The sequence below is a fragment of the Notolabrus celidotus genome, chromosome 10 (genome assembly GCF_009762535.1).
Source record: "Notolabrus celidotus isolate fNotCel1 chromosome 10, fNotCel1.pri, whole genome shotgun sequence".
Classification (NCBI taxonomy): Eukaryota; Metazoa; Chordata; class Actinopteri; order Labriformes; family Labridae; genus Notolabrus; species Notolabrus celidotus.
In genome coordinates, this window is record NC_048281.1 from 5,353,203 (window position 1) to 5,379,569 (window position 26,367).

Below are 26,367 nucleotides of genomic sequence, written 5' to 3' on the forward strand. Positions count from 1 at the left end.
AAATGAGGTCCCATCTGTAGGACAGCCACAGACTCTTTATATAGATACAGAGGCTGCCTCACATTTGGGAGTTGGCAGGATGGTTGGAATCATGATCATTCTCAACTCCTTTAGCCAAATGTAACTACTGTGCTAACGCCGTTTTCACCAGTCCCTATAATAATAGATGATTATAAAGTATTCACTGTAATGATGCCAAAGCTGCCCCCAAATGGTTGACCAGCCAGTTTCTGTTTGATGAGTAAGGACTGCTTCGACCATTCTTCATGGCAGAGCGGACTGCCAAGGGGAGTTAGCAGCTATGAGCTAGGCTAATGCCAGCTAAACCAGCCTGAAAACACCAGCGACTCCAAGCTATAGTTCAGAGGTTGAAAAGCATATGCTCATGGTAAAAGGTGGTTTAATTCCTCATGCTCGATTATCTTGGTGCTAGCCAGAGATAGGGACATTTTAACATTTTAATACATAACATAATGTTATGTCTCCATGCTGCTAGTTGCTTCCTGTTTTGCCGTTAGCATCGTTGTTAACAAGCATCTTGCTTCGTGTGAGTGCTCCAGCATTTCCCTTTTTGAAAGGCTCATGACAGTTCTATATTTTTATGACATACAGCCCATTGTTAGCACTGATAATTAAAACATTCCATCTTTTCCTTGGAACCCAAAATGATATTTGATGCCAGTCACAAAACTAATTTAAGACCAAATGTTTCAATTGCTGGGTGACTACCAGACTAATGCCTGAAACTTGTGAGAACTGGACCACTAGGAAAACCCCAATCCCTCCGGGCAGGTTTCTGTTATACTTCTGAAGAACACAATTAACAGCTCTGAATGTAAAATTACTCTTGGTGGATTAGTAAAGGATGAAAGCGGAGAGCCTATTATCAAATGAAGTCTATTGTCTGACATTGAAGGACGGTGATACAATGGGAAAACAGGACTATTATTGCAGTCTCACCCCCAATTGCTTCCAGAACAATACAGTAGTTGTTCACTTCATGTAGACAGTCCCTGCTGATGGTTTGAAAGGAGGGTGTGGATGGTGTGAGACCAGTATCACAATGACAACTTTTTATCTTGGGTGGCTCAGTGGTGTGTAATTTCAATGTGATACACCCTCATAGAAGAAATACAGAAGGGTGAGGCTGCCGCAGTACATTTTTACAACCTCCATTTGGCAAGCCTGTACAGTGCTGCAAGACCTGCTAGTAAGTTCCAACTTTCTCTTCCAACAGGACACAAGACTGCAAATTAGGTTTCTTTGTCCCCCGTCCTCACATACTTTGGCACTCATTACTCAGGAATTTTTTCCAAAGCCACATCTGGTAATAGCTGTGACTTTACCGTACAACCCCCCCTTCAAAAATGTCTAGCCATTGAGGAGGTGATGTGTTGTTTAGATGCGTTAAATTGGTTTTGGAAGGGTGTATCATTTTAGACCACCATAATCAGCTTGGCTGGGTTAACAAGGAGTGTCGGTGCAGGTAGAGCGTCACAGGAGAGAAACAGGGGCAGAAGATAATGTCACTGTGGAGAGCATCACTGTGAAATGTTTGTGTCAAACCGCCCAGTGGAAACATCCTGGAGCAAGACAATGATTCCCAGCTCTACAGTCAGGATACGCCTCGCATCTAAATCATCAAGGGTTTTCAAAACACAAGCTAAGATCAACATCTTTAAGTCTAATGTTTCACATCAAGTACAGGGTAAATATAGCTTGAGGTAATTTTGGAGGAATGCATCAAAATATTCCCTCCCCAGCGTCTAATTTGGTCCTTGCCTGGAGGGTTGGGGCACTCCAAGTCTCCCAGGTCTGAGTCAAATCATTAATCAAGTATTTATATGAGCTGAGTGTCTTGAATGCAGAAAGGAATGTCTGACACTCACAGATGCTGACAGGTATTTTCTTACAGCCCAACCCATGGGCTCTGAGGCTGGGCCTAAAATGGGTTGGATTCTGAGGTTACATTAACCTGCAGAGGCAATGCTGTCAGACTCAACCACACTGCAGCTCAAAATGTAGCACAGTAATAAAAATGGTAAAACAGAATTTTAAGTGATAACTAGGGGAGACATTCAGATTGGATTTGAGTCTTCACGCTGAATAATAACGCTGTTCCATTCCATAATTTGTTTAGTGTCTCATCCAAAGTGGAAAAAGAAAGATCTAACATCTGAAAATCTTTAAATCTAGTTTAGACACAGCAGTGGATGCATTAGTGGATTTGCTGAAATTAGGAGAACTTGAAGCATATAATCACATACTGAACTAAAACTGACCCCACATCTGAAACGTAGCTGATGAAGCCATGAAGAAGAAGGGAGGAGGGGGGGGGGCAGACATGGACAGCCAGATGAATGCATTCCAGGCCACAATGCACAGTTAAATCTCAGGCTATAGCTAATGGAGCTTAGGGTTCTGCACCATCACACATGGGTTTGAACTAGGGCCCATGCAGCCCCCCAAAGCAGTCCTCTCACAGTAGTCCCAAGTGCTGGCTCTACATCAACAAACCTTTCGGAAAATGGGCAATCCAGGGTTGTATCTTCAAAATTCCTGCAAGTCAAGCTGGTGTGGCCTTGACATTAGACTTATGTCTATTTGTTTTTCTTGTTGTCTTGTTCTGCCTTCATTCCAGAAAGGATGCGTGTGCATACCACAGATTTAATTAAAGAACCAGACTAGCTGGTGCCCATTCATTAGTTTCTTTTCCATGTGCCACCTATGGGAATTACATTATAAATCACATCACAAATAAAGCTTTGCTAGTACAAAACCATCCCTGTGTAGGAAAAAAGAAATATAGTAATAGAATTTGCAACTGGAAATATCCAACTTGAAACTTCTCATTGACAACTTATCATCCAGCCCTCTAACTGATCTTCCAGTTGTGTAAGATGCTAGATTCTGATTGGTCAAAACCCTTTGACAATGGTTATTAACTTTCACTGAGATGAGCAACGCCAGAGACAAACTGATCATGCATCATGTCAAATCAATCCGCAGAACAGAGTCCCGGCCATTTTGCTTCTGCTTGTTGACACCATAGACCGTACGGTGAGTTAAAACCGTTAGCTTCCGTTAGCATCAAAACAATGTGGCTAAAACTGTAGTTTCGATTAACATGCTAAATCAGCAGGCTACTGACGTTCACATATTGGATCCTGTCCAACAATATTAGCAACGGCAGTGGACCCGGTGAGTGTAACTTTAAGTAATCTGTCACTACAAAGAAACGTACACCATGAGCGCCGAAGAGCTCAGAGAAGGAGAGCTGAATGAAGACAGTTTCATGTTAAATCCAACAAAACAGGCAGATAAGAATCCATCACCATGGAATGCTAAATGACGTGGAATCACTGGGACTATTTTTTTTTGAAGTACATAAATCAATTTAAATCAATAAAATAATCTTTCGACAAAGTTTTTTGCCAACGTGTTTGTTTTTAAGATAAGATAAGATAAAATATATCGTCCCCAATTCGTCATGGACATAAGTGCAGTGCTGCTCACAGTCAATACATTCATCATACCAATATTACAATAACATGCTCACTGTCAAAGATGAAGAACTATGTGACTGTGGCATACAATGACACAATGAAATACCAGTAATACAATAAAATACCAATGTGACAGTAAAAATGGCATTATGTTAGTGCAGTGTTTGTTGAGTAGAGTGATGGAAGTAGGGAGGAAGGAGAGCTGGGTAATAAGCTGGTTAATGTATGGTTTGCAGGTTACGGGTGTCGAGAGTGGTCTCACCCTGTCGCGATTCTATTTCCCATAACTACCTGACAACCGTACATTTACCCTAGCTTAGATTCTCACGCGTATAAACCCCTAGAGTTTTTTAAAGCTGTTTTTCTGATGTACAAAACACATAGCTATTAGACGGTAACCACGGCAGCTATCTTGGGTGAGGAAAAAAAAAATCACTTATCAATACCCCAGACACAGTTGTGCTCATAAGTTTACATAACCCGGGCAGAATTTATGATTTCTTAGGTAATTTCTGTTGTCATTATGATATAAAAAGAGTAAACACAGTTGTTTGACAATAAATGGCTTCACCTAACCACTAACCATGAGTGGTTGGGTGAAGCCAAAGTTCTTCTCTTTTCATTCATGTTCTCTGAAAAATGGCCAAAACAAAAATCACAAATTCTGCAAGGGTATGTAAATTTATGAGCACAATTGTAAGTGGTAGCCAACATCAACAACAGTGTTTAAAGAAAATGAAACAAAATTGAGAAAAACAAAGGGTTTTCTGAATGTTCATAAGAGAAGAACAGCTTAAAGTGGCCCAAGCTGCTAGTTGGTTCTGGTGAGAGACAGCACATTTAAAATCAACTGTTTAAACTTTAAAGGAAACCTTAGAAGTCCTTTTTTGGGACTTTCATTGGCATAACATGATTGATCTTCGCCATCAAAAAGTCAGCTAAAATCAGTCAATCACTCACAGCCCAATCCCTGCCATCTCCTGTACACCCCGTCTGCATGGATGAGACTTCCCATAGGACATTACGTCACTGCTGAAAAGTGCAGCACAGCATAGCAGATGTCTGCTTTGTGAAAACAGTGCTGGTGCCTGACCTGATCCTGGCAATGAGCGAACCATCACACAATTATCCCTGCCCCAGAGGAGGCCAGCGGGAGGGGAGGGGTGGTGGGTCATTGGAGGGGGGGTGTAGCGGAGGAGGGGTGAGGGGGGTGTGTAGAATAGGGGAGGGAGGTCACTTGTCAAACGCACACAGAGTGGTATGAATATGTATGGCCATCACATCAGAATATGAATAGAGGTTGGTAGAAGCGAGGGACCACACCCCAAATTTGAACAAGTGCAGATTATTTATATGTTAGAATGAAAGACAAAATCCAAACCGACTTCTTTCAAGAAATCTGTATTTTCATTCCCACATATATAAAGTAAGAATAACAAGGCGGAATTAGAAAGTAAGTGTACCCCTGTGGCTCCGGCATCGTGCTATCATTAGGAACATGAAAGCAGTGCGAACAGCAACTGTACTGGAAGTAAAAACGATGATGAAGCACCAAGGTCACCATCAAAGGAGGGAGGAAGCTGTGAGCGAGGCACCGAGCTCCCGAAAGGCCTCCCTGATCAGCGTGCGGAGCTGGGTGTGTGTGGGGATTAGGCTGGGATAAGGTCTTGGACCATAAGTGCTGCTTGGCACCTCCCCTTCACATCTGCCTGCAGGCTGTAATTTGGCCATGCACGTGGCAGCGGTGAGCACAAAGCCACACTGGCATGAGGTAAGCAGAAGAAAATAGTCTAGTCAGTTCTTTTTTACTAACAACCTCTGGTAACTGGGGCACAGGAGGAGATGATGGGCCTGCAGTGTGTGACCTGAATCTTAAAAGGGTGGAGTGCTCCGAGGGTGAGTCAGCTCACTTTAAAGTTGTGATTTGTAGATGCTAATGAAGCTGTAATGTATGGGCTAAGGAGCAGGCCACCCAGCTACTGAAGGATGACAAGATCCTCAGAGACTGTTAGCAATGTCTTGATACTGACACGCTGCGCATTTACATACCCTTCTTTTTTCAGGAAGAACTTCCAGCGGGCTGCCTTGATTCTAAATCTGGCTAAGTCTCTATTACTTGTTTGGATGAATGCGAGGGCTTAGGGGTCGGGCAGCCTGTGATCTCAGTGTGATCTGGCTCCTCCAGAGGCCACAGGAAATCCGCCTGGCTCTGATGGAGCAGCCGAGGAAGCAACTCTTTCCTGATGCTTTACGACCAGGTGGAGGAGTGGGTGGCTGCTGCAAGAAACCCACACACACTCATCCAGTATAGTGGGCTGCAGTACAGTTTGGTGGCAAGCTTGCAGGTGTGGGCGGCTTGGAAAGGAGATACATGCACACAGACTAAAAGGTCTCAGTTCTGACAGATGTGGCCCATCTGGGTGATAATCATGGAAATGTGTTAACCTAAAACAGGTGGTGGGGACAGGATCAGCACATGGGGGGGACAAGCAAATATCTGACACAGGATTATGATAACAGTGGCATAGTCAATGAGGGGTGTGCACATTACAGACTACCTCTATCTAACTCTGTAACTAACTAAATTAAAAGCCCAGTGTGAAGTACGGCTGCCACACATCTCTAATTTATTCAGCACAGACTAGATGTTGCCAGAGAGACCTCTGCTTAATTACTCATTGATACACCCCCACTCTTACATCAAATTTCCAGGGGGTCCAAGGCTTTAATTTACTTTACTACACAGCAATTTGGTGTTCCACAGAAGGGGAAAACACAGGCCCAGGTTGTTTGTCTGATCCTTGGAATGGCAGGAAATAAGCCTGCTGAGTAAGGTAGCAAAACATCCTCAAAGCAACACTCAACAAAGACTTTTTCAGCTCTTTGCAGCACTTCTGTGCACATCTGCATGCTGCTTACAAAGACAGAAGGAGAAATATTCAAAGTAATCCAAATGATAAGGTGTTTGAAGAGTTGAAGAAACTGTCTGAGTCATGGGATAAATGACAGAATGATTAATGACGATGGCCTCGTGCCTTTGACTGGAAGACAGAAAAACCCACGCTGAAGAGAAAAAAGAGGCACAGCCACGTGCGCAGTCACAGACAGGCGGGTGGAAAGAGAGGAGCAAGATGTCTTTTTATAGGCCTCAGCTCTGTCAGGGCTGAGAACTTCCTCGTCTCACCCTGCAACAACTGCTTGGTGTTGCAGTGTTTCTGGTCACTTCAGCCTTATGAAGACCCCCCAAAAACCCTCTAAGTTCTGACACTTTAAAATTAGAAAGTAACTGCAACCTCTGAGCCATGCAAGCCCCAGTACCTTCCCTGCACACTTACAAAGAGCTGCATAGAAGTAAACTGTTATACTCAATTTAGGACAAGATCGCTTGGCTTATCTTCAAAGAGGCCAAGGCCTCAGGGTGACCATGTGAGCCACCGAGCCCATTCAGACAACACACAGTCATTGTGGGTCTGACCAACAGTGTAATGTCGGTCCCACATCTGCACAAAAGTGGTGGTTGACACCCGATCCTGCCCCACACCAGGAAATGAGGAGGCCACAGGCTGAGAAGTTTAGTGGAAAAGAATAAAGTTGTCATGGAGTTCGTTTACGAGAGGCAAAACAATCTGGGCATAATGTAATATCACAGCTGAAAGGGTGGAAATAAATGAGTTTTTCTTCCTTTTCTTGGTTCATACTTCTGTAGTATCTAGTTAAATGAAACTGAGTAATGTTACCTTTAGTGCTGCATGCAACTCAGATGAAGGAAAGCTGGTCTTTTTTGCACTTTGGTTCAAATAACAGTTTAAACAAAGCAGTACACAAAAGCATTCTGCATACAAGGTCGGCTTCACAAGTTGGCGGATCAGCCCCAACAAAAGAAGGACACACCTTCATCATAATGAAACAGTAACCTTTACTGAAAAGGAGCATGCAGCCATGAGAGGACAGCGATCAATCACATTTTGAGGCCCTGTTTGCACAATCTATAATGTCTGAAGAGAACAACAGCATTAACGGAGTGCACAGGTTCCACTCTGGTTAAACAGCACATTATTAGATGAAAGTGAGGTTCAAAGGTCAAAGAGCTTGTGTTTAATCTCAGTTGAGAGGTGTGTGTGTGTTGATGTGTTGTGTGTAAAATGAATAAAACCAATGCTTCTTGATTTCAGTTTTTTTTTTTTTTTTCATTCAACAAGTTGAAAAGAGACCCAGAACATCAAAGGGGCATCAAGGATCCATCAAAGCCCTCTGTGTTGGAGGAGGTAGCAGTTAGCGTGCCCTTGTGTTCTTTGGTCAATGGCAGATCAACACAGAAGGCACAGGAGATTGGCTTCAGTACATTTGTTTCTTACGCAACAGTGTGAAAACTACAGCTGCACTAGTTGAAATTTGAAATTAAAATTGCACTGTGTTGTGCATTGCTTTGCAAAGAGTGTGGTTGATGGTTGCTTGCATAAGTTCCACAAATTGGATGGGAACAAAGAAAGTCTCGAATTTATATTTTGACTGGAGGCAAAAAACAATCGTCTTCTTCACTGCATCACATGACAGTCAGTCGGGTTTAAGTTGAAGATGCTGCATTCAGACTGAGCCAAATATAGCTTGTGGCTTTGTCTAAGTACTCAAGAGTTCTATAATTTGCTACTTCCTTTCCTACTTTTTATTTTATTAAACTGTATTTATATCAATCTATCAATCTTTATTTATATAGCGCCAAATCACAACAAATGTCATCTCATGTTGCTTTACCAACAGAGCAGGTCTAGACTGTATTCTGTTACATTATCATCAAAGACCCAACATCAAGACAGGATAAGATCCAGTCCCATCTTACAGACAGGACTCAGTCTGATCTCATCTTAATCCACCATGAGCAGAGCACTTTCAGCATTTAGCAAGTTACATCGGCAAGGTCAAACTTCCTTTAACAGGCAGAAACCTCCAGCAGAACTAGACTCATGTTAGCATAACTTTGTCCTGATCAACCTTTTTACGTTATAAATTGTCCAAACTCAAACTGTTACGAAAACACGCTTACCCAAGCTGATCAAACCAAACACTTCCACCATGTTTGGCTGCATTAGCATTGATGATATCTCTGTGTAATGTCAGCCTGACGCTAAGGACTGTTTTTCAAGCCTTTTAGGAGGTCTTGGCCAAATTTCCCTAACCAAGTGGATCCCCAAATCCACCTTAATTCCAACCAAATTTGTTTGACAGCTTGTTTATGTCATGTGGCGGAAGACAGCCTCAACATCACTGTACACCAGACCCACCTATTGAAAACAGTAGGAGCTGCAGTCCTCCATGATTTTCTAGACAAACGTGCAGGACTCCAGCAGCAACTACTACTACTACCACTACTATTTGTGTCATCACTATCATCTCTCTCTCTATTTCTCTATCTCTTATTCTCCTCTATCCCTCTTTACAACAACAACTTGGTCGAGGCAGATGGCTGTCTAACATGAGTCTGGTTCTGCTCGAGGTTTCTGCCTGTGAAAAGGAAGCTATACAAATAAAGATTGATTGTAATGTAATGAAATCTCACCTAAAGCCTAAAAGACAGATGTGGTGGTAGTTAAGACTCTATAAGGGGTCTACCTTGTATTTTTTGTGCAGTAGTATCAGCAACAACAAGTAAGTGGAGGTGCTTGCGCCTCGACTCATTGATTCATACCAAAATATCACAAAAACATATTTTTATGCCAAAGAATTTCAACATGACAAAATATGCTCCACAGCTGATCCAAGTCTTATCTATTTGCCTTCCTCTTGGTACACCTCTAACGTGTTGCTATGTAAGCTGAGTACACAGATAAAAGCTTCATACCCATTGTTCTGACTGAATAGAGAAAGTTTACCGTGGATTTTGGACAGTCACAGACAAAGGGGAATCAATAAAACCAAATCTCAAAGAAGTAATGAATGACAGCGTAGGTAATATTTAATAAAGATGTTTGACTGTTGGCAGGTGGATGAATTATCTCTGAGAACAAAAGAGCGAATAACCTCCAGCCGTCTATTAATGATTGTCATGATACTTGCTCTCAGATACTGAGTGTCACAGAACTGAGCCTGGTTCAAGGAGAGTGTAAAATGTAACTTGTTAAAGGTGCAGTGTGTAGTATGTAGCAGCACTTAGAAGACCAGACTTGGTAAACATAGAATATAATATTCATAAGTATGTTTAAACTAGTGTAAAATCACCTGAATACAAAAATTATTTGGTTTTTGTTAGCTTTTTAAATCTACATGTGAGAGGGTCCCCTTCCATGGAGGCTGCCATCTTGCACCCCCATGTTTCTACAGTAGCAAAGAATGGAAAAACCAGCAACACACACATTAGTGTTTCAAGTGAGCTGCCGTGCACAAATGCATCGGTTGGAAGACGAAGAAGAAGAAGAGAGTGGTTTTTGTGTGCGAACACATTTTAATTGATTCATTTTTTATGGTAAAAACTGGACAAATGGAGGATCATATTATCATGTGTTCGGTTTGGCGGCTATTTTAGATTTAGTCTTAGTCTTTAGTTGAAAAATGCCTGTTAGTTTTAGTCACATTTTAGACTTTTCAGCCCTTTATAGTTTTAGTCTAGTTTTAGTCAACAAAAACTCAAAAGATTTTTTTATGATTTTTGCTCAAACATCTTCACTCTTTAAATAATTCATGTAGTCGATCAGATATCGGTATCAGGGTTATACCAAGTGTACATCGTCAACATTTAACTCCTTTAACACTTTTGTGTAATATCTTAAGTTAAATAATTCAACCTGTCCCTGCTGATGTGACCACTGTGACTGTATTTCGATTCTCTTGATTCACAGAAAAATGCAATGAAAGAGCTGTATTGCACATTAACGACGGTCCTTGAATGCACCTGCAGTGACAGGCGCACTGGATAGACAGTCAGTTCACGGCACTCTGAAATGCATCTGCATCTTTGATGACAAGGAGTTGATCAAAACTTAATAAATGTGTCTGATGTTTCACCAAACTGGATTAAATCAAGCTGTAGACGCTGAGCTTTTTATGGTAATGGTGGCAAAAACTGCAAACGTCAAATATTAAACAGACGTCCCCCAGTTGTGTCTTTGTCACTAACGCACACCGGGGGTAAAAATCCTCAATGAAGATGGGACAGATGCATGGAGGTGAGGAGAGCTGGTTCATAAAGCACACCTGCTGCAGGTAGAGACCAAGCTAACACTGAGCCCCTCAACCCGTCACAGGAATGAGTCACTTCTATCTTTAAAGACGCACAGCGGGGGAAACATGGATTTTTAATGTCCGACAATCCGCCTCTAAAGTTTGTGTCTCCTAATCGACTCGTCAACAAAATCAAAACATATTTTCGTCAGAGTTTTTATTATCAGTGATGCACTTTAGCTCTTCATAGTCTCATTTTCGTCATGAAAAAATGGGTCGTTGACGAACATTTATCATCATAATTCCGTTAACGAAATTAACACTGATCATAAATCACAGGAGCTTCTTGTCCTCAAAGGCCACCGTAGCCTCTACTATGAGAGGAAGCCATTGTGTCTATCTAGAATTCTGATTGCTAGATATTGCTAAATAGTTCAATTTCTACACACTGTACCTTTAAATGGATATAGAAGGATCATAATTTAATACGATATGCAAAAAACTATAGTAAAATCCAGCGCCATGACCTTTTACATTGCTTGTATTACACTGAAGCATTATATCATATGTGGTCTTCGTTTTCACAGCTTGAAAGTGAAAGCAACATGGGAAGTCTCATGAAAAAGTATGCCAGGCCAAAGATTAACCACACACTGAACTTTCTGTTTGAAGCAACAGACGACTCCTGTAAGGGGATCGGATGTCAACATACTGGAAGATACAACTATATTTGAGAAATACTTCAAATATGACTTTAAGAAAATTCTCAAATTCAACCTATTCAGTGTCTATAAGCTCCAGGGGACCTGGACTGTGTGTGTGGGTGTGTTTACAAGTACAGCTTATAGACTGAGTAGGTTTGAGAAAGCTGTGAGCAAATGCAGCCATTGATTCTAAATGGTAGCATTATCCAGTGTAATGCATTTGCATTTTATTCTTGAGTTGAAGAGGTGGGTGGGAAAAAAAAACAGGAACACACACACACACACTTTCCCAATCATCTCCCTCCAGGTTCAGTGAGCTCACCATTACGCCAACACACATGCTGGAGAGGACTCGCTCTGCCCACCTGAGTCAAAATGCCACTTCAACGAGTGCCCACTTACATCTACCTACGTACAGGTTCCGTGCTGAAACTCATGCAGGACTCCTTCAAAATAATCCCTTATATAATAGCATAACAGTGCACACATGTTACCAAACAATGGTGGCTGTAATGGATGAAGTAACAGGAGGCATTTCAAATAAGATGTTGTTTTTCTAAGACTGATACCATATAGAAAATATATGTACTGCCTGTGGTGCAACCAACAAAGAAGAAAGGCTAACACAGGTGTGATGATGCTGTAAATGGCTCAAAAGTCCACCTTTATTACAATGGTACTATGGCTTTTTTTTTTTATCTTAAAGTCCCTTACCATAATGATCACATATGAAATTAATCCCAACACAAATGCCTCTTTGGGAGTTTTGTGCTTCACACTGTAACATCAATTTGCCCCCTGAAACTGGATGGGACGGATGGCTGGTTTAACAAGCTATGGTGCCTAACGTTAAGCGCCTCGGCTTATTCATCCACAGCTCTTCTTCCACTAGGAAATTAAGCTAAATGCGGGGAACACTGCGAAATCCAATCACATGTACTGCTCTTTGCGAAAGGTCAAGAGAAGCCTCATAACATGCGGTGAAGCGCCATAGAGTCATAATGTACAAATTATGTATGATGAGATTGCACGGCGGGGGGATGCTGATGGGGCACTTAGCAGATAGCTCCCTCCCACGTGTGATCCCACGTCTTCTTCTCTGCTCTCGACATGGGGGTTGCAGGTTTAACACTCAGAACTTATGAAACTGAAATGGGTGATATAAGCTCTTTGTCTTCTTTTGACATGTATGCTAGAACTCTGTAGTTTGCTCATCATGCGTTTGATGATTTTGGGGTCGTAGAGGATTTGAAAAAAACAAACCAGACATGCTAAATATTAGGGATGGGCGATGATTTTCGAATATTCATTCACTTTGAAAAAATCGAAGGAGTTACTTAAAATATTTTCTCATTTTAAAGTACAATCTTTCATTGTTTTTTACAGTGCCTGGTTGTGATTTGTTATTTCCGCCACACGGTGGCTACAGAGCGTCTTAAAGCTGTTTGCTAACCGCATTAAAGCTTGGGTTTGTAGTCTCGGAAAGCTAGCATGAATTTGAATGTAGCATTTCCTCATGACTCCGTCTAACCCCTCCCCCCTTCCCCGCGGAGCTCCTCCGAAATGATGGCCCCGCTCACATGCACGAGCGCTGCTGACTTGTGACCATATGATGGTGACTGATTCAAAACCGGTCCTCACCAAAACATTATCATAGTGAAAGTTAAAAACACAAACAAACATGGCTGCTGTTAGTACTCACAACTATCATGCTAGCATCATCCAGTTGTACTGGTGACATGATATCAGGAGAAAAGTTATAACACATATATAACACTGTAACAGCTCTACTGTTTGTTAAACGTGTTCAGGGTAGATGTTCTTAATTCCTTGACAGTCAGTGAAGGCATCAGAATAGGTGTAGAGTGTGTGAACGGGAGAGAGGAGAGACAAGAGGAGAAGTTCTTCATTCATTCAAACATTGATTGTTGTTTTGTTGGTTGGCGTGATCACGGCCGACAGTGAGCGGTTATTAAAACTCAACGTGTTCACGAATCGGCTCGTCATCCCTACAGCGTCCGGACGGACGCTACAGCACATATACATTTTCTGTAGGACTTACTGAACGTCACTAATTATTCTGCTTGTTGGTGAGAGCTTTTTAGACTCTGATCCGGACTACAGTCCTGAGCAAAGCACCTCATCAGGTCAGAGGGGACAGGCCCGAGGTCGAGTGAGAGGGGCAGTATATAGAGTCAGGGGAAGTAGAGGCAGGAGACGGGGACAGGGAGTGCACGCTGAGGAAATGTACGCGCAGGAGGCGGGCAGAACGGCAGGGAGGGATTTGATTGGTTTAAAATTTGGGGACCCAAAAAAACGCTGATTGGTTGGTATTTTCCCAGGTTTACTCCGGCTGTAGATAGTGACTTTTTGTACCTCTTTTTTAAGAACACATTATGTATTGATTGCCATCAGGACATAAAGATCATTTTAACCAGTATAAAAAAAAGTGGATCTAAATCTGATTACCAACCCCAGCTTTAAGTAACAGAAGAAGAAGAATGCTAACTGCGTTAAATAGAAGAAGAAGAAAACATTAGCGACAGCTGCAGTGATTTTCTACGTTTCTGAATCTCACACTACTACATCACATGTATTTCCAGGGACTGAGCATGGCTGTAAAATGTAAACACACACGCCACACTGCGTCACAGAAGCACCGACATAAAGATGGAGACAGACGCTGTCAGAGCCTGCTACTAGCAGCACCTCGTCCTGCTGCTGGTTACGGTGACTGACACACAAACACGCTGTTAATGGGACAGGTGTGTGTTTTTGTGTGTGAGGTGGGGACGACTGTTCGAATAATCGTCAAATAGATGCTAATGATTATGGAATAGTATTTTGGCTTGAAATGCCCATTCCTACTAAATATGAACCTTTAATTGTTAACATTGGAATAATATTGTTATAGTTCACAGTCAAAGGTAGAGTCTTTGTCAAGTGGGTAAAAGACCCTGAGATGTTGTTCCATGTGAGCTGGATATCATAATGATCCATGCTAATTTAATCAGCAATTTCCGACACACACACACACACACAAGGACCTAGGAAAGGGAAATTATATCAAAAGTGTCAAACAAAGCAGATTTCCTAGCCAAGCTGTCATACCCATGTGCATGACAGCTGAAAAGCCCGACATGTGCCTTCCACGGGGCCTCTTTGCTCCATTAGCCAGTCGTGATGATGCCCCGCTGTACCCAATGGTCGAGTGGCATTAGGTATTGAGCGCTAAGAGTGTCGGGGGGTCTCAATACCTCATTAAACATTGGGGAAATAAGATCCTGCCCTTGAGACATGGGGTTAGCTGCCTATCCACACACACACACACCCCTAACACACTCTCAAACTCTCAATCTCTGTCTGGCTTGGGTGGCAAGGGACAGACAAAAGCTGACTGCAGGCCATCTGTAATGCTGCTGTGCAGGAGAAAAGGCCTCTGATTAGTTCGTCTCTAATGCTTCCACTGTGTGTGGAGGGGAGGAAAACACCTGCCAGTTAATTATGAGGACCCTCATCTGGGCAGAGAGCAGTTTGCTAAATTGACCATAAGAGGAAATGATGGACACGAGTGGCCCTTTGTGAGAAAAAATACTGTGGCTGTGCACAAGTGGACCCTTGAGCTGGGCTAAGATTTATGAATTTTTGAACATCATGGAAATAAAAAGCGGGAAGCAATAACAAAAAACAACAATACAGAATCCTGGTGGAGTTTTTCATGCAGATATATTTTCCCTCATACATTTTGATCAGTCACCACCTCCTGCTTTTGACAAGCCTTTCATCATGGGTATGACCCACAGCTGGTGCACACTCTTGTTGATGCTTTTTTTCTTGTTTTTATTCAATTTTCTTTTAGATAAATCTGCTTCAATTTACTCATTTCTTCCTGGATCACATTGTGCATATTAGGATATCATAAAAGTCTTGGTAGACTCCACTAGACAGCTGCCTGGAAACATCTGCTGCCTGACTTTGTCTTAATTGATCAATGTGTTCTTTACTGGTCTCGGGCCAAGCCACAGTTTATGCTAACTCTAATTAAAATGGAACTTAACAGGCAATTAGCCTACTAACAAGTTTAGAGATTGGGGGCCAGCTGCAGTCCTTTTTCTCCAACTGATGTGCACACACACACACAAACACACCCACACGTTAACACCAACACTGGGGAGTGTAAAGAGCAGGTGGGAAACAGACAAGCACCTGCACACGATGACTGGCTCTAACTTGTGCTTACAGAAAACACAAATGCATTGCTGCACAAACAGAAAGCACCGCAGACATTCTGGGAGGAGATGCAGATACGCACGCAAAGAACACTAAAAACTAATGATGATGCAACCCTATTAATCAAATACAATGCATTTTACAAAACCAGTCATGCTCATGCACCTAGTCCTGGATTTACTCAATAACATTAAGCTGCATTAATCTTTCTTCACATCCCAATAGACAACCAGGAAGTTTAGACATTTCCAACAACACCAAATCAGATAATGAAGGAACTTTCACAAAATGCTGGTGTTTCCTGCAAGTGTGGCAGACCATATAACAACAGTTTTGTACCAGGAAGTCTCAGAAAATAACCCTTTATGTGACATTTTGACATGTTTTTGTCTACGGCAATGTTCTTTCTATCTATCGATCCCTCTAAAATCTTGCACAAAGAGTGGATGTTGCTTACCGCTGTTGTTTGCAGAGTGTGTGGGCGTATACAGGTTTTGAAGGGGGTTTAAGTGTTAGGCAGTTATCGGGTGCTTGTTATTTGTTCTTTAAATAGCTCCACAGTAACAATGAGGCGAGAAATTCGATGAAGACCGTAGCTTCATTCTAAAAAATTGCTAAAAGTATTCACCAACACCGACATAAATATTCTGAAGTAGAAGTTTTCCCAGCACTTGTGTTTGTTCAGCAGTTATCAACTGTCTTGCAACATCCAATGCAATTCAATAGGGCTTCCTACACTGCCAAACACCATTAAGTGCTCAGGTAAACACTTTGAGGAGCTACATTGACTGATGCAACCTGCTCTGAGCTGCTGATTTAATGCTGTTTAAGTGTCTGATGAGGATCAAAGACAGGAAGAGGAAGATTCCAAGGACCCCCTGTTGTTACCTTAATTAAAGCCAAACACTGATCCCCTCAGGCACTGTTAGCATTAGTGCCTGTCAGCAAGTTGAAGTTCAGCCAAGCAAAAAATACAGTCACGTACAGGCACAAACCTTTCTCTTTTGAAAACAACATGACAAAAAAATGTGTTCTCCTTCTGTTTGAAAAATAAAGAATGCAAATTCATCTCATCTGTTTCTTTGGGGGGTTGTTTTGGGGAAGTGCTGTGCCTTTAATTATTTCAGTGCTTCAATAAATTTGCTTTTCAACACATTTTGACAAAAACATTGTGATGAAATGTAAAAATGTGTCACATTAAATAAAAAAACATCAGTTTCGAATTCATTAAAAGTTCATCTTATTATTCAATAAATTCTTTGAAGAACTATATGCAGCAAAAACAAAGTTATTGCTTAAGTTTAGAAACATATAACCAAACTTTGGACACAGCCTTTATGAAACAATTTACAGCAGGGGTGTCCAAACTTTTTTCAAAGAGGGCCACATATGATGTTGTCAGAATACCTCAGGGCCAGTGGCTCCTACTGAGACTTTGGAATCCTAAAAGTTATCTATGAAATATTTAATAACAATTATTTTAAATGTTTTCTCAATAAAACAGTAACTAGGAAGTACCATGTAAAGATTAGCAAACGTTATCTTCTTCTGGGGGAAAATGTTTTTCATTAGGGTCAGGCAATGTGGGAAAAATATTGTATCATTATTTTCCTATGGCAGGATCACGATCTGGATTTCATAACATCTACTTTTTCATGTTGTTTTAAAGACTGTTCTGACCAGCAGACAACATATTAAGAACAAAATAATTATTTTCCTGAGTTCTGAAAATGTTTTATGCACCAAATTTTGCCTTTGCTGTACAATTTCATAATTTTGATCTTGTATTGTGTCCTCTTTTGTGTCTTCTGAACTTTTAGTGCTCATCAAGAACATTTTCACATCATGATGAAAACATTAATTTGAAAAACTGTCAGCTTTAAGAGTTCTTGTGTTTCTTTATTGCCGTCTTGCAGGATTCCCAGAGCTTTGGCTTTAGAGAGGTAGTCCATATGAATCTTTTTGAGACATTTCTGGATTGACTTTAGTTTTGTTTGTGCGCTTGAAAGAAACTGTAAATGTTCAGACGATTCAGAATGTGATTAATTTCTGTGCTATAAATAACACATTTTAAGATGGAAGCTTGGGGCCATAAATAAATGGACCTCGGGCCGCAATTGGCCCCCGGGCCGTACTTTGGACATGCCTGATTTACAGAATCGCAACACCTAGTTCTTATTAATGGATTCGAATGTGGCCTAAAAACTGAGGCTTTTCTACGTGATTTAGGGCGCACACAGTGAGAGCTCCAACAAGAAAAAGCTTTGTGTTTAACAAGGCATGACAAGCTATACATTCAAATGACCTGTAGCTATGCATGCTCCATGCTGTTCTAATTTGAATACCAGTCAGGCCAAATGTATTCAAAAGACAATATCGAAATGTTGTTTTCAGATCATAACTTCACAGCTGATTATTTGTTTACATGTGTCATTATTAGCACAGAAACAGTTCCAGACTTGTCGTTTTGTACTTGTTAACGCCATAATGCTGGATAAAAAGTAGATTACACTCCATATGAGTGAAAAATGTAAATAAGGTTAATTGAGAAACTTTGTGAAAAACACTTCTTTCTCACCTACCAGAAATAAGACAGTACCTTCTTCTTACAGTAGCTTCATGATGTCTTTTAGATTTGGTTCAAATTAGCTTATCTTAAAAGCAGTATAGTATGAAGTAGTATTTTTACAAACTAGCGTCATTTTTTAAATTCACTCTTAAACTATAACCAATTATGATTGGATAATCACAGTTGTTTTTCATTTCTCATAGATATGTATGCGTGTATACTTGTATTAATTCATTTGATTGCTTTTGGTATTACTGTTGGTATTGTGGTTACATAGAATTATTGGTGTAATTATAATAATTTGTATTAGTTATTATCATTACGTTTTTATTGATTTATTATTTTTGTTTTCTTGTTATTATTTAGGGATTGTATTGTCTTGTGTTATATGACACTTAGGGTTGCCAACTGTCCCGTATTAGCCGGGACATCCTGTATATTGAGCTAAATTGGTTTGTTTCATACGGGACCTCATTTGTCCTGGATATTGACTATTAACTCTTGTAAATGTGCCAGGTCCTGCAAAAAAGTGTGGAGAGGATTTTCTCTCTAATGACCATTAAATGGTCAGACTCAAGACACAGATGCAGCACAGAGCTGATCAAACATGAACTTCAAATATCTGTAAACTGTGACTTGTCATGTAAGGACTTCTCTCAGGCTGTGCAAAAGGACAAAAGACTGCTTGAGTCAGTTAAGAGCTGCAAAAAGTATCCATGGAAGAAGTACATTTAGTGAGTTATACTCCTCTTTTACATTTAATTTATCTTTTTCCTGTTTTTTGATGTAAGGAGACAAATTGCAGTTTCTTTGAGGTTTATTCATATGAGGTTACATAATGATACAGTAAGGATTAAAGGGAGTATACACACTGAATTCACACATCATGCTCACACCACCATGGCACCGTGCACCTGTCTCTTATTTAGTAGTGAGAAAGTTGGCAACCCTAATGACACTTAATTGCAAGTATTCAACACAACTGTCAAATTATGTCAAAAATGTTCCAATAAACATAGTTTATAAAAAAAATTACTTCGATAAAGAGGACCACCCACCTTTATCTTTTGTTGAATTTAAATTAATAATATCAAAAGAAGCAGTGAGCTAGAGCATGCTGCTGCTAACATGATCTTGTTTCCTTGACATTAGTAATGTAATCCCTTTTTTTGGACTCTATAATGTTTTTGTGGTGCATTTATGAGTAAACAAAAACATTTTTGAAACTGTAAAACATGTTTTCCTCAGACAGGCTAATCATGCCAAAGACAATATGGGCCTGCAGAGAGTCCATTTCTATCACTTTTCTTTGTATTTTGTGGTTATATATTATATTTATGGTCTTCTTTCACTGTATCATTGCTCAAAATGTCATTGAGTTCAGGATAACTGGCCGGATGTGTTTGACAGGGCTGCGTGCATGACATTGCTTGAGGATGATCAATGCAAAGCCACAAAGCTTGGTCCAGATGGTCTGACTCCAGGATTAAGATCAATTTATATTGCATGTTGAAACAATCTGCCTTTGACTTGCATGTTAGTCTTTTGCAAGTCTGTCCTGATAAAGAGGGCTTCATCGTCCTTACTTAAGAAACTGATGGTAAGATAATTTTTCACACATTTACAGGATGTGTGTTTCAGTCAACAGGAAACATTCCCAGTGTAAAAAAAAGTCATGAATCACTCGAGATGCAGAAGAACAGAGAGGGATGGAGCAGGTTTTTCATCTGTGGTTCTTTGAGTTATTGCCATAACAGCTCAGACAGACATGTAGTTTTAACCAGTGTTATTCAAATAATACTACACTTTTATTTAATGCATTGAGCAACATGTTTTGGCTGGATCTGTCATTCATGAATAAAGAGCTTTAAGATAACAGCTTTAAGCAGCTTTAGGGACTACACTTGTGCTTTTGCATGTCTAGTACCAACAAATCTTTCATAATTTACATCACTGCTTTGTTGAGGCCACGGCTGGTTTCCTTCATGTCAGTATGGTATGAAAATGATCTTGCAAAGTATTTGACAAATGGTTGACTATTTGGCCTTTAGCCTTTAGTAACTTTTTAAATTACCTTGTGGTTATGCAGCGAAGGGCAGAGGTCATTTCTGAAAAATGCGTGTCCATTGCCAAACATGTTAGGTCAGTGTATGAGTTGTGAGGGCTCGTTTCAAATCACACTTCATACAATGTTTGCCACTATAATTCTTCAGGAGCACTGCAGAGAAGATGTGTTTGTTGGAAATGTTGGCATTTAAGATGAACTCTTGTTAGTTTTAAGGAAAGATTTTAAATAATATCATTTGACAAGATGCAAACCTAATCCTAGAGCTGGGCGATATTAAAAAAGATGTTACCACAATAAAATATTTAATATCAATCAACATTGATCATTATCCCGATAAATATCAAATCATTATTTCATTTACATTTAAAGGCACATTTTTGAAAGTCTAATAAATCAGACGGTTTGTTAGTTTGTATCTGGAGTTATTTCTCTGATAAGCTTCTTGAATAAGATGAGATTTTTGTGAAGTTGTAGTTTGCAGATTCTCATTTTTTTCAGGTTGAGGTAATTTACATAATTTGATTTAAATTCACAACAAAAATATATCACAGATACTGTGTATCAGTTTCTAGAGCAGGGGCGTCAAACTCTTTTCAGTTCAGGGGTCACACACAGCCCAAGTTGATCTGAAGTGGGCCGGATCAGTAAAATCATAACATAACCTATAAATAATGACAACTCTAAATGTTTCTCTTTGTTTTAGTGCAAAAAGGTACAAGCACATTCTGTGAATGTTCACATTTAATTAAGTATCTTTCTACAAAAACAGCTGTTCTATTTTCTCCACAAAGAGGGCAGAATATTTTCCTCTTAAAGCCCTGAAACCTGCTGCGAACACACCAAACACACAGGTTACCCATTCACCTGACACAGAGTGTACGGTTTACTGCAAAAGAACAGATAGATTATAATAATGAAGAAGGTAAAGTTGACTATTATGGACCCCTCAGCTCCAGCATGAACAGTCTGCTTGCTGGACAGTGTTGTATGAAGGGGTGTAGTGCTAGTGTTAATAGTTAGTGGATCATCTCAAGTCTTTGCATAATCCGGTTGAGATTCATAAACAGCAAGCAATCTATTTTCTCACTTTGAGAAAAAAACTCCCAGAGCACCCTTCAGGTGCGCTCCATCAGCACTATGATGTATGCGACCCCCAGAGGACAAATCTGAAATATAAGTTACTTTTATTGAAAAATTGTAGTTAATGTCTTCTCTGTAATTTTTTCACTTTGCAAAGTCGTTTCGCGGGCTGGATTGGAACTTCTGGTGGGCCGGTTTTGGCCTGCGGGCCGCACGTTTGACACTCCCTTTTAAGGTTACTATGGATTACGGGCATTTAAATATATTGAATTTCGATCAACATTTGTTGTATTTATATATATATATATATATATATATATATATATATATATATATATATATATATATATATATATATATGTATTTATATCACGATAATTATCGTTGTTGAATTATCGCCCAGCCCTACTTTATCCTCTCCCAGCATGTTTTGGGTAATAATCAGCCAGCTGGTGTTCTGTCCCTTATTAAACTAACAATAGCTCATAGCAAGGACAGAATGTTTTTAAAAGGGGAGGATTTGTTGTGGGTAATTAAGTTATCACGTTTCAACAGGTAAATCAGGAAACCCTCTAAATCTTGAAAACAATGCACTGTGTTGCTGACCATGGGAAAACTCCTGTGCACACCAGCGGTCTCCACCGGTAAACACAAGGACACACGGGAAGAGAAAAAAGCCAAAGAGGGATAAAACCGCCTGAAACTGTGTCATGTCAGTTCTGTACAGCTGGCTGTAAAGTAAAGCCAAGGAGCTCGCTTTTGTCTGCAGGGAGTGTGTCTGCTCAGGGACAAGGGCACTCTCGCTCTTTCATTCCTCTCTCTGAGGGGTTTTGCTGCAGCCTAGGGACACAGCAGGCTAATTGACGAGTGCTGGGCTTTGTTTTATCTTGGCAGCCTCGCAGAAATGTTGACTTAAGGTTGCCAGTGGACAGATGGCATGCCACAGTGCTGAATGGCGAGCAGACCCACCAGACTGACTCGGCACACAAGAGCGAGTGACCGCCTGATCTCAGGCTCTGCGCCTCCTCATTAATGACTGGATCCAAAGTGATAATCCTTACAGGGGTTTGGAATATGCTGCGTTTTCAACAGACAGAAGAAGGTTCCTGCTTAAAACCATCAATGTTGAAGAAGTTGTTTGGATATCAAAACCCATATGTGTATGCCTCCCTAACGTCCTTAGATGGGGTATCAGTGTGTAATCAGGTACAGGAGCATGTGCAAGTCAACGCACAGATCTGACACAAAAAACAAATACGTTTCGGTTTTCTCCAAACATCATACTATACACATCATAAAATATGCATTTAGTATGTCTGCCTCTTCAAAATGTTGCAACCAAAAACTAATCAAATCAATTACATGGTGATAGAGAGTGCAAAGTTTGTCAGCAGTAAAAACTCTAAATAAAAAAGGTGAATGTTGAAAATCTGGGTCAGTGTATAGATGTATGTTTTAAATGCATCAACATACATGGAATGCTTAGTTAAAACTACATTGGAGCATTAGGGCCACCTTTTAGAAAAAAATTGAGATCTTGAGATTACAATCGCAAAATTATGAGAAAAAATATAAAATTTTCCAGATTGAAGTCATGAGATTAAGAGAATACAGTCATACATGTATGAGATTAAAGTCAAAGTTTTAATCTATGGTTATCCTATATGTTATTTCCAAGGGACTTATCATAAGAGCAAGCTGCCCTGCAGCCACTTGAACTATATTAGGGAATATGTTTAGCATGGGTTATACAAACAACTCAATACCAGATCTTTTAGCGCATTAGCACCACAGAATGAGGATTCTGACTTGAAGGTGCAAGAAACGTCTGTTTTGAAGAGGGGCAGGTTAACAGGGAGCTTGTGAACACTTCTGTTTGTCCTCAGCTGATGAGTATAACTTCACAACATGATCCACTTTCTTCATTCCAACGCAGGCAGCTGGCTTTCCTTCTAAAGTCACTTTCTGTGTTGTCTTAGCCCACAGATAGATTAACTAAAGCCAGTGATTACAACTTCTCTCATAAAACTACAACTTTATTGTCTGAAGATTATGACTTTATTGTCATTTATTTTCAACTTTAATCTCTTAAGTTTATGACTTTTTTCTTGTAAATATAAAACTTTAATCTTGTAAATTTAGATGTTTATTCTTGTAAATTGACAAGAATAAACTTTACAGCTTTTTTCTCTTTCCGCTTTATTCCCCTAAATGTGCGACTATTCTTTTAATCTTCATTTTTTTCTTCCTTACAGTGGCCCCAATTCTTTGGCGCTATCCTCGTCTCTTGTTCAATTTTAGTCAAGACACTTTGCATATGCACTGGCTCGTTGGGAGGTGGACTCACATGTGTGGACTCAGCTCATAGAAGTTCCTGTTGCGATACTCCTCCACTTTGTCTGGCGTGAAGATGGGCAGGGACCTGTAGGGGTTCATGGAGATCACCACACTGCCAATGTATGTCTGGGGAGGAGAAGAAGAAACAAAGAGCACAGTGAGCGTGGATCAAAATCAGTTGCAAGGGCAGTGATTCCAAAATCCTGTCCTCCGCTCCGTCCATTCAGGTGTTAATTGTCATGTCGCAGTGGGAGGAATTCTGCCTGTGTCAGCTGTTCTCTGTTGAGTGTTCATAATGCATTGTTTAGGCATGCAGGGCATGGAGTGAAACTGAGGAGAGTTTATGGAAGCTGAGAGCAGGCCAGTAAACAATGGACTATAAAGAGGTCAAGGTTTTGAAGAAGGGTATTAAATGCCACATGAAACCTTGAAGTTCAAATGTTTTTCTTTCTCAGTTTAACCACAGGGCTCCTCCTTAATCCTCCTATTATGCTTAGGGTCAATTGGACCCCAGGCTGTTTTAGCTGTATAAAACATAAGAAATATCAACATTTTATAAAAAATTTTTTGGGTTGTTATGGATGATATTGAGGTCACTATAACATACAATTGTATAACCTAAAATAGCATCCCTCTGCTTTAGCGGTCTAACCTAACGTAACCATACCTGGAACAGGAGCTGGGATTGAACCGCCAACCTTCAGATTGAGATATAATAATTTCCTGCCACCATGTCTCCAGAGACATTTAATAATGTGTCCTGTGTCATATGTTTTGAGAACATAGAAACAAGGCAGGGCCGACGAGAGCATGACAAACTCACAGCAGTTTGATGTTCTGTTTTATAATAAAGTCCTTCTGAATGCTTTAAATTGTGTTTATGCTTGAAATATATTTAATTTAAAGGTTATTTAGAGTCAACAGAGAAACATAAAAGTACCTGACACTTAAACCTGGGTAACAATCTGTTCCTGGAGGTTTAAATTGCTGGGGTCAAATTGACCCCAATGATAAAAGATGTTACTAAATTTGAGGGGAACAGGAGGGTTAAAAAGGACTGCAGCACTGGTTCAATCATATCGCATGTATTGAAGATGCAAGTATCAAACATATCAGCTCAGTAAAGAAACATATAAAGCTAACAGTGTTTCAAATCTCCACATACAAGAGCACCTTTATGTAACACTCGCACAGGTCCTGTTCAACACATAACACTTGTCAGATATTTCAGAAAGCAAATGTAACCATCCATCATCTTCATCATCATCCTCCCACGCTCCAAACAAAGCCCAGATAGCACTTTCAACCATCAACCTGAAACATTTTTCTCTGCTTTCCATGGTAATGGCTGTTGCATAACCCAAGAGCGGAGCATGGCCTTCCCTGTGGCAACACCACAACCTCCCACAGCCTCTCGTTCAATAGCCTACCACAGGCGAAATGAGGCCTTTTCAAGTGCAGAGGACAGGGTACAAAAGGGAATGAGTGTGTGCGATGTAAACAGCCATCACGTGTAAATGAGAGGGCTCTTTGGACCAGAGGCGGAATCATAACACGTTAAAAGTAGCAAAACGCACATGCAGGGGACTTTGTTGCGAGTCTTTAGATGGATAACGTCAGGAAAAAGGCCCACTCCTTGGGCTGTTACTGTAGCACTTTAAAGACTTTTCACCACTAATTCAAACAAACTTATGGTCCATAAATAAGTAACCAAACACCTAATAACCTTCCCTCTATAACACAGCAGAAAAAAGGGAAACACCAAAAGATAAACATCCTCCCTTTTAAGTCTTCTACTCCTTTTTCACTCTGCAAACAACAAGAATAATGCAATCCCTTTTCTCTATGGCTTTCTGAGGAGTGACCCTTGACCTTTCCTACTTGGAGAAAGGTCAGATGGGATATCAGTGAGAACTCATGAGGTAGCATGTGTATTAGCAGAGATCGATAATGTGTGCAGACACTGGACACAGAGTCAAGGTAGTGGGCCAATCTCTGCAGCATGGTTTCTTTTGGATTTATACACCCTTTGCTATGAACTCCATCTGTCTGGTCATTAAAATTACAGGTGCTGGGAGGATAAATCACAAGCTTAATAGCTACTGAAAAGAAACTACTTTTTCTCACCCTCAGCTTTTTCTTAAGATCATTTTTCAGTGATTTCTCATCTTTGACTTTTTTGTGCCTTCATATCTGCCATCTTCTACTGATGTAAAAATTGCCAGGTGCTAATCATGAACATTTCGGTTTGGTGGGCCTTTGGTGTCAACATGATGAATACAGTAATTGAAAGTTGATTGGGACTGACAGCTTTAGAAAGCATAGGTAGGTATCTCGGTATTTCCATATGACATGCATAGTTGTTTCTAAGACTTATGTCCATAGCTACATTTAAAAGAAATAAGGTATGCTAGCCTTCATTGCCTCAGTGGTTCTCCAGCTTGCATTAACACAGATAAATAAAAGAAGTCAGCCTCATGTTTACGAGCCAATAACACTTAGATTTTGGGAAACCATTTTCACTGTTGGTAACCATGCTAGATTGTAACAAAGGCAATGGCACAACACTCTGGCTGTTTTCAAAACCGCCTACTATGCTAACAGTACATACCTATTTGGACAAAATTCTGTATGTAGTCTGCAGTATTTAAACAAGAGCAAATCTGCAGTATGTCAAAACCACCTGGATGTCGTGCTGATTGGGGGAACTTCTCAGTATGC

At 40.3% G+C, this 26,367-nt stretch overlaps 1 protein-coding gene across 3 annotated transcripts in view; it reads right to left on the reverse strand.

Annotated features, from left to right (window-relative positions):
* Positions 1–26,367, reverse strand: part of myo1b (myosin IB) — an 86,162-nt gene that overhangs the window by 43,891 nt on the left and 15,904 nt on the right. For all 3 annotated transcript variants that reach the window (XM_034693485.1, XM_034693483.1, XM_034693484.1), the window contains exon 3: positions 23,657–23,772. In XM_034693485.1, coding sequence (XP_034549376.1) covers positions 23,657–23,772 — 116 coding nt within the window. The remainder of the gene's footprint in view (positions 1–23,656; positions 23,773–26,367) is intronic.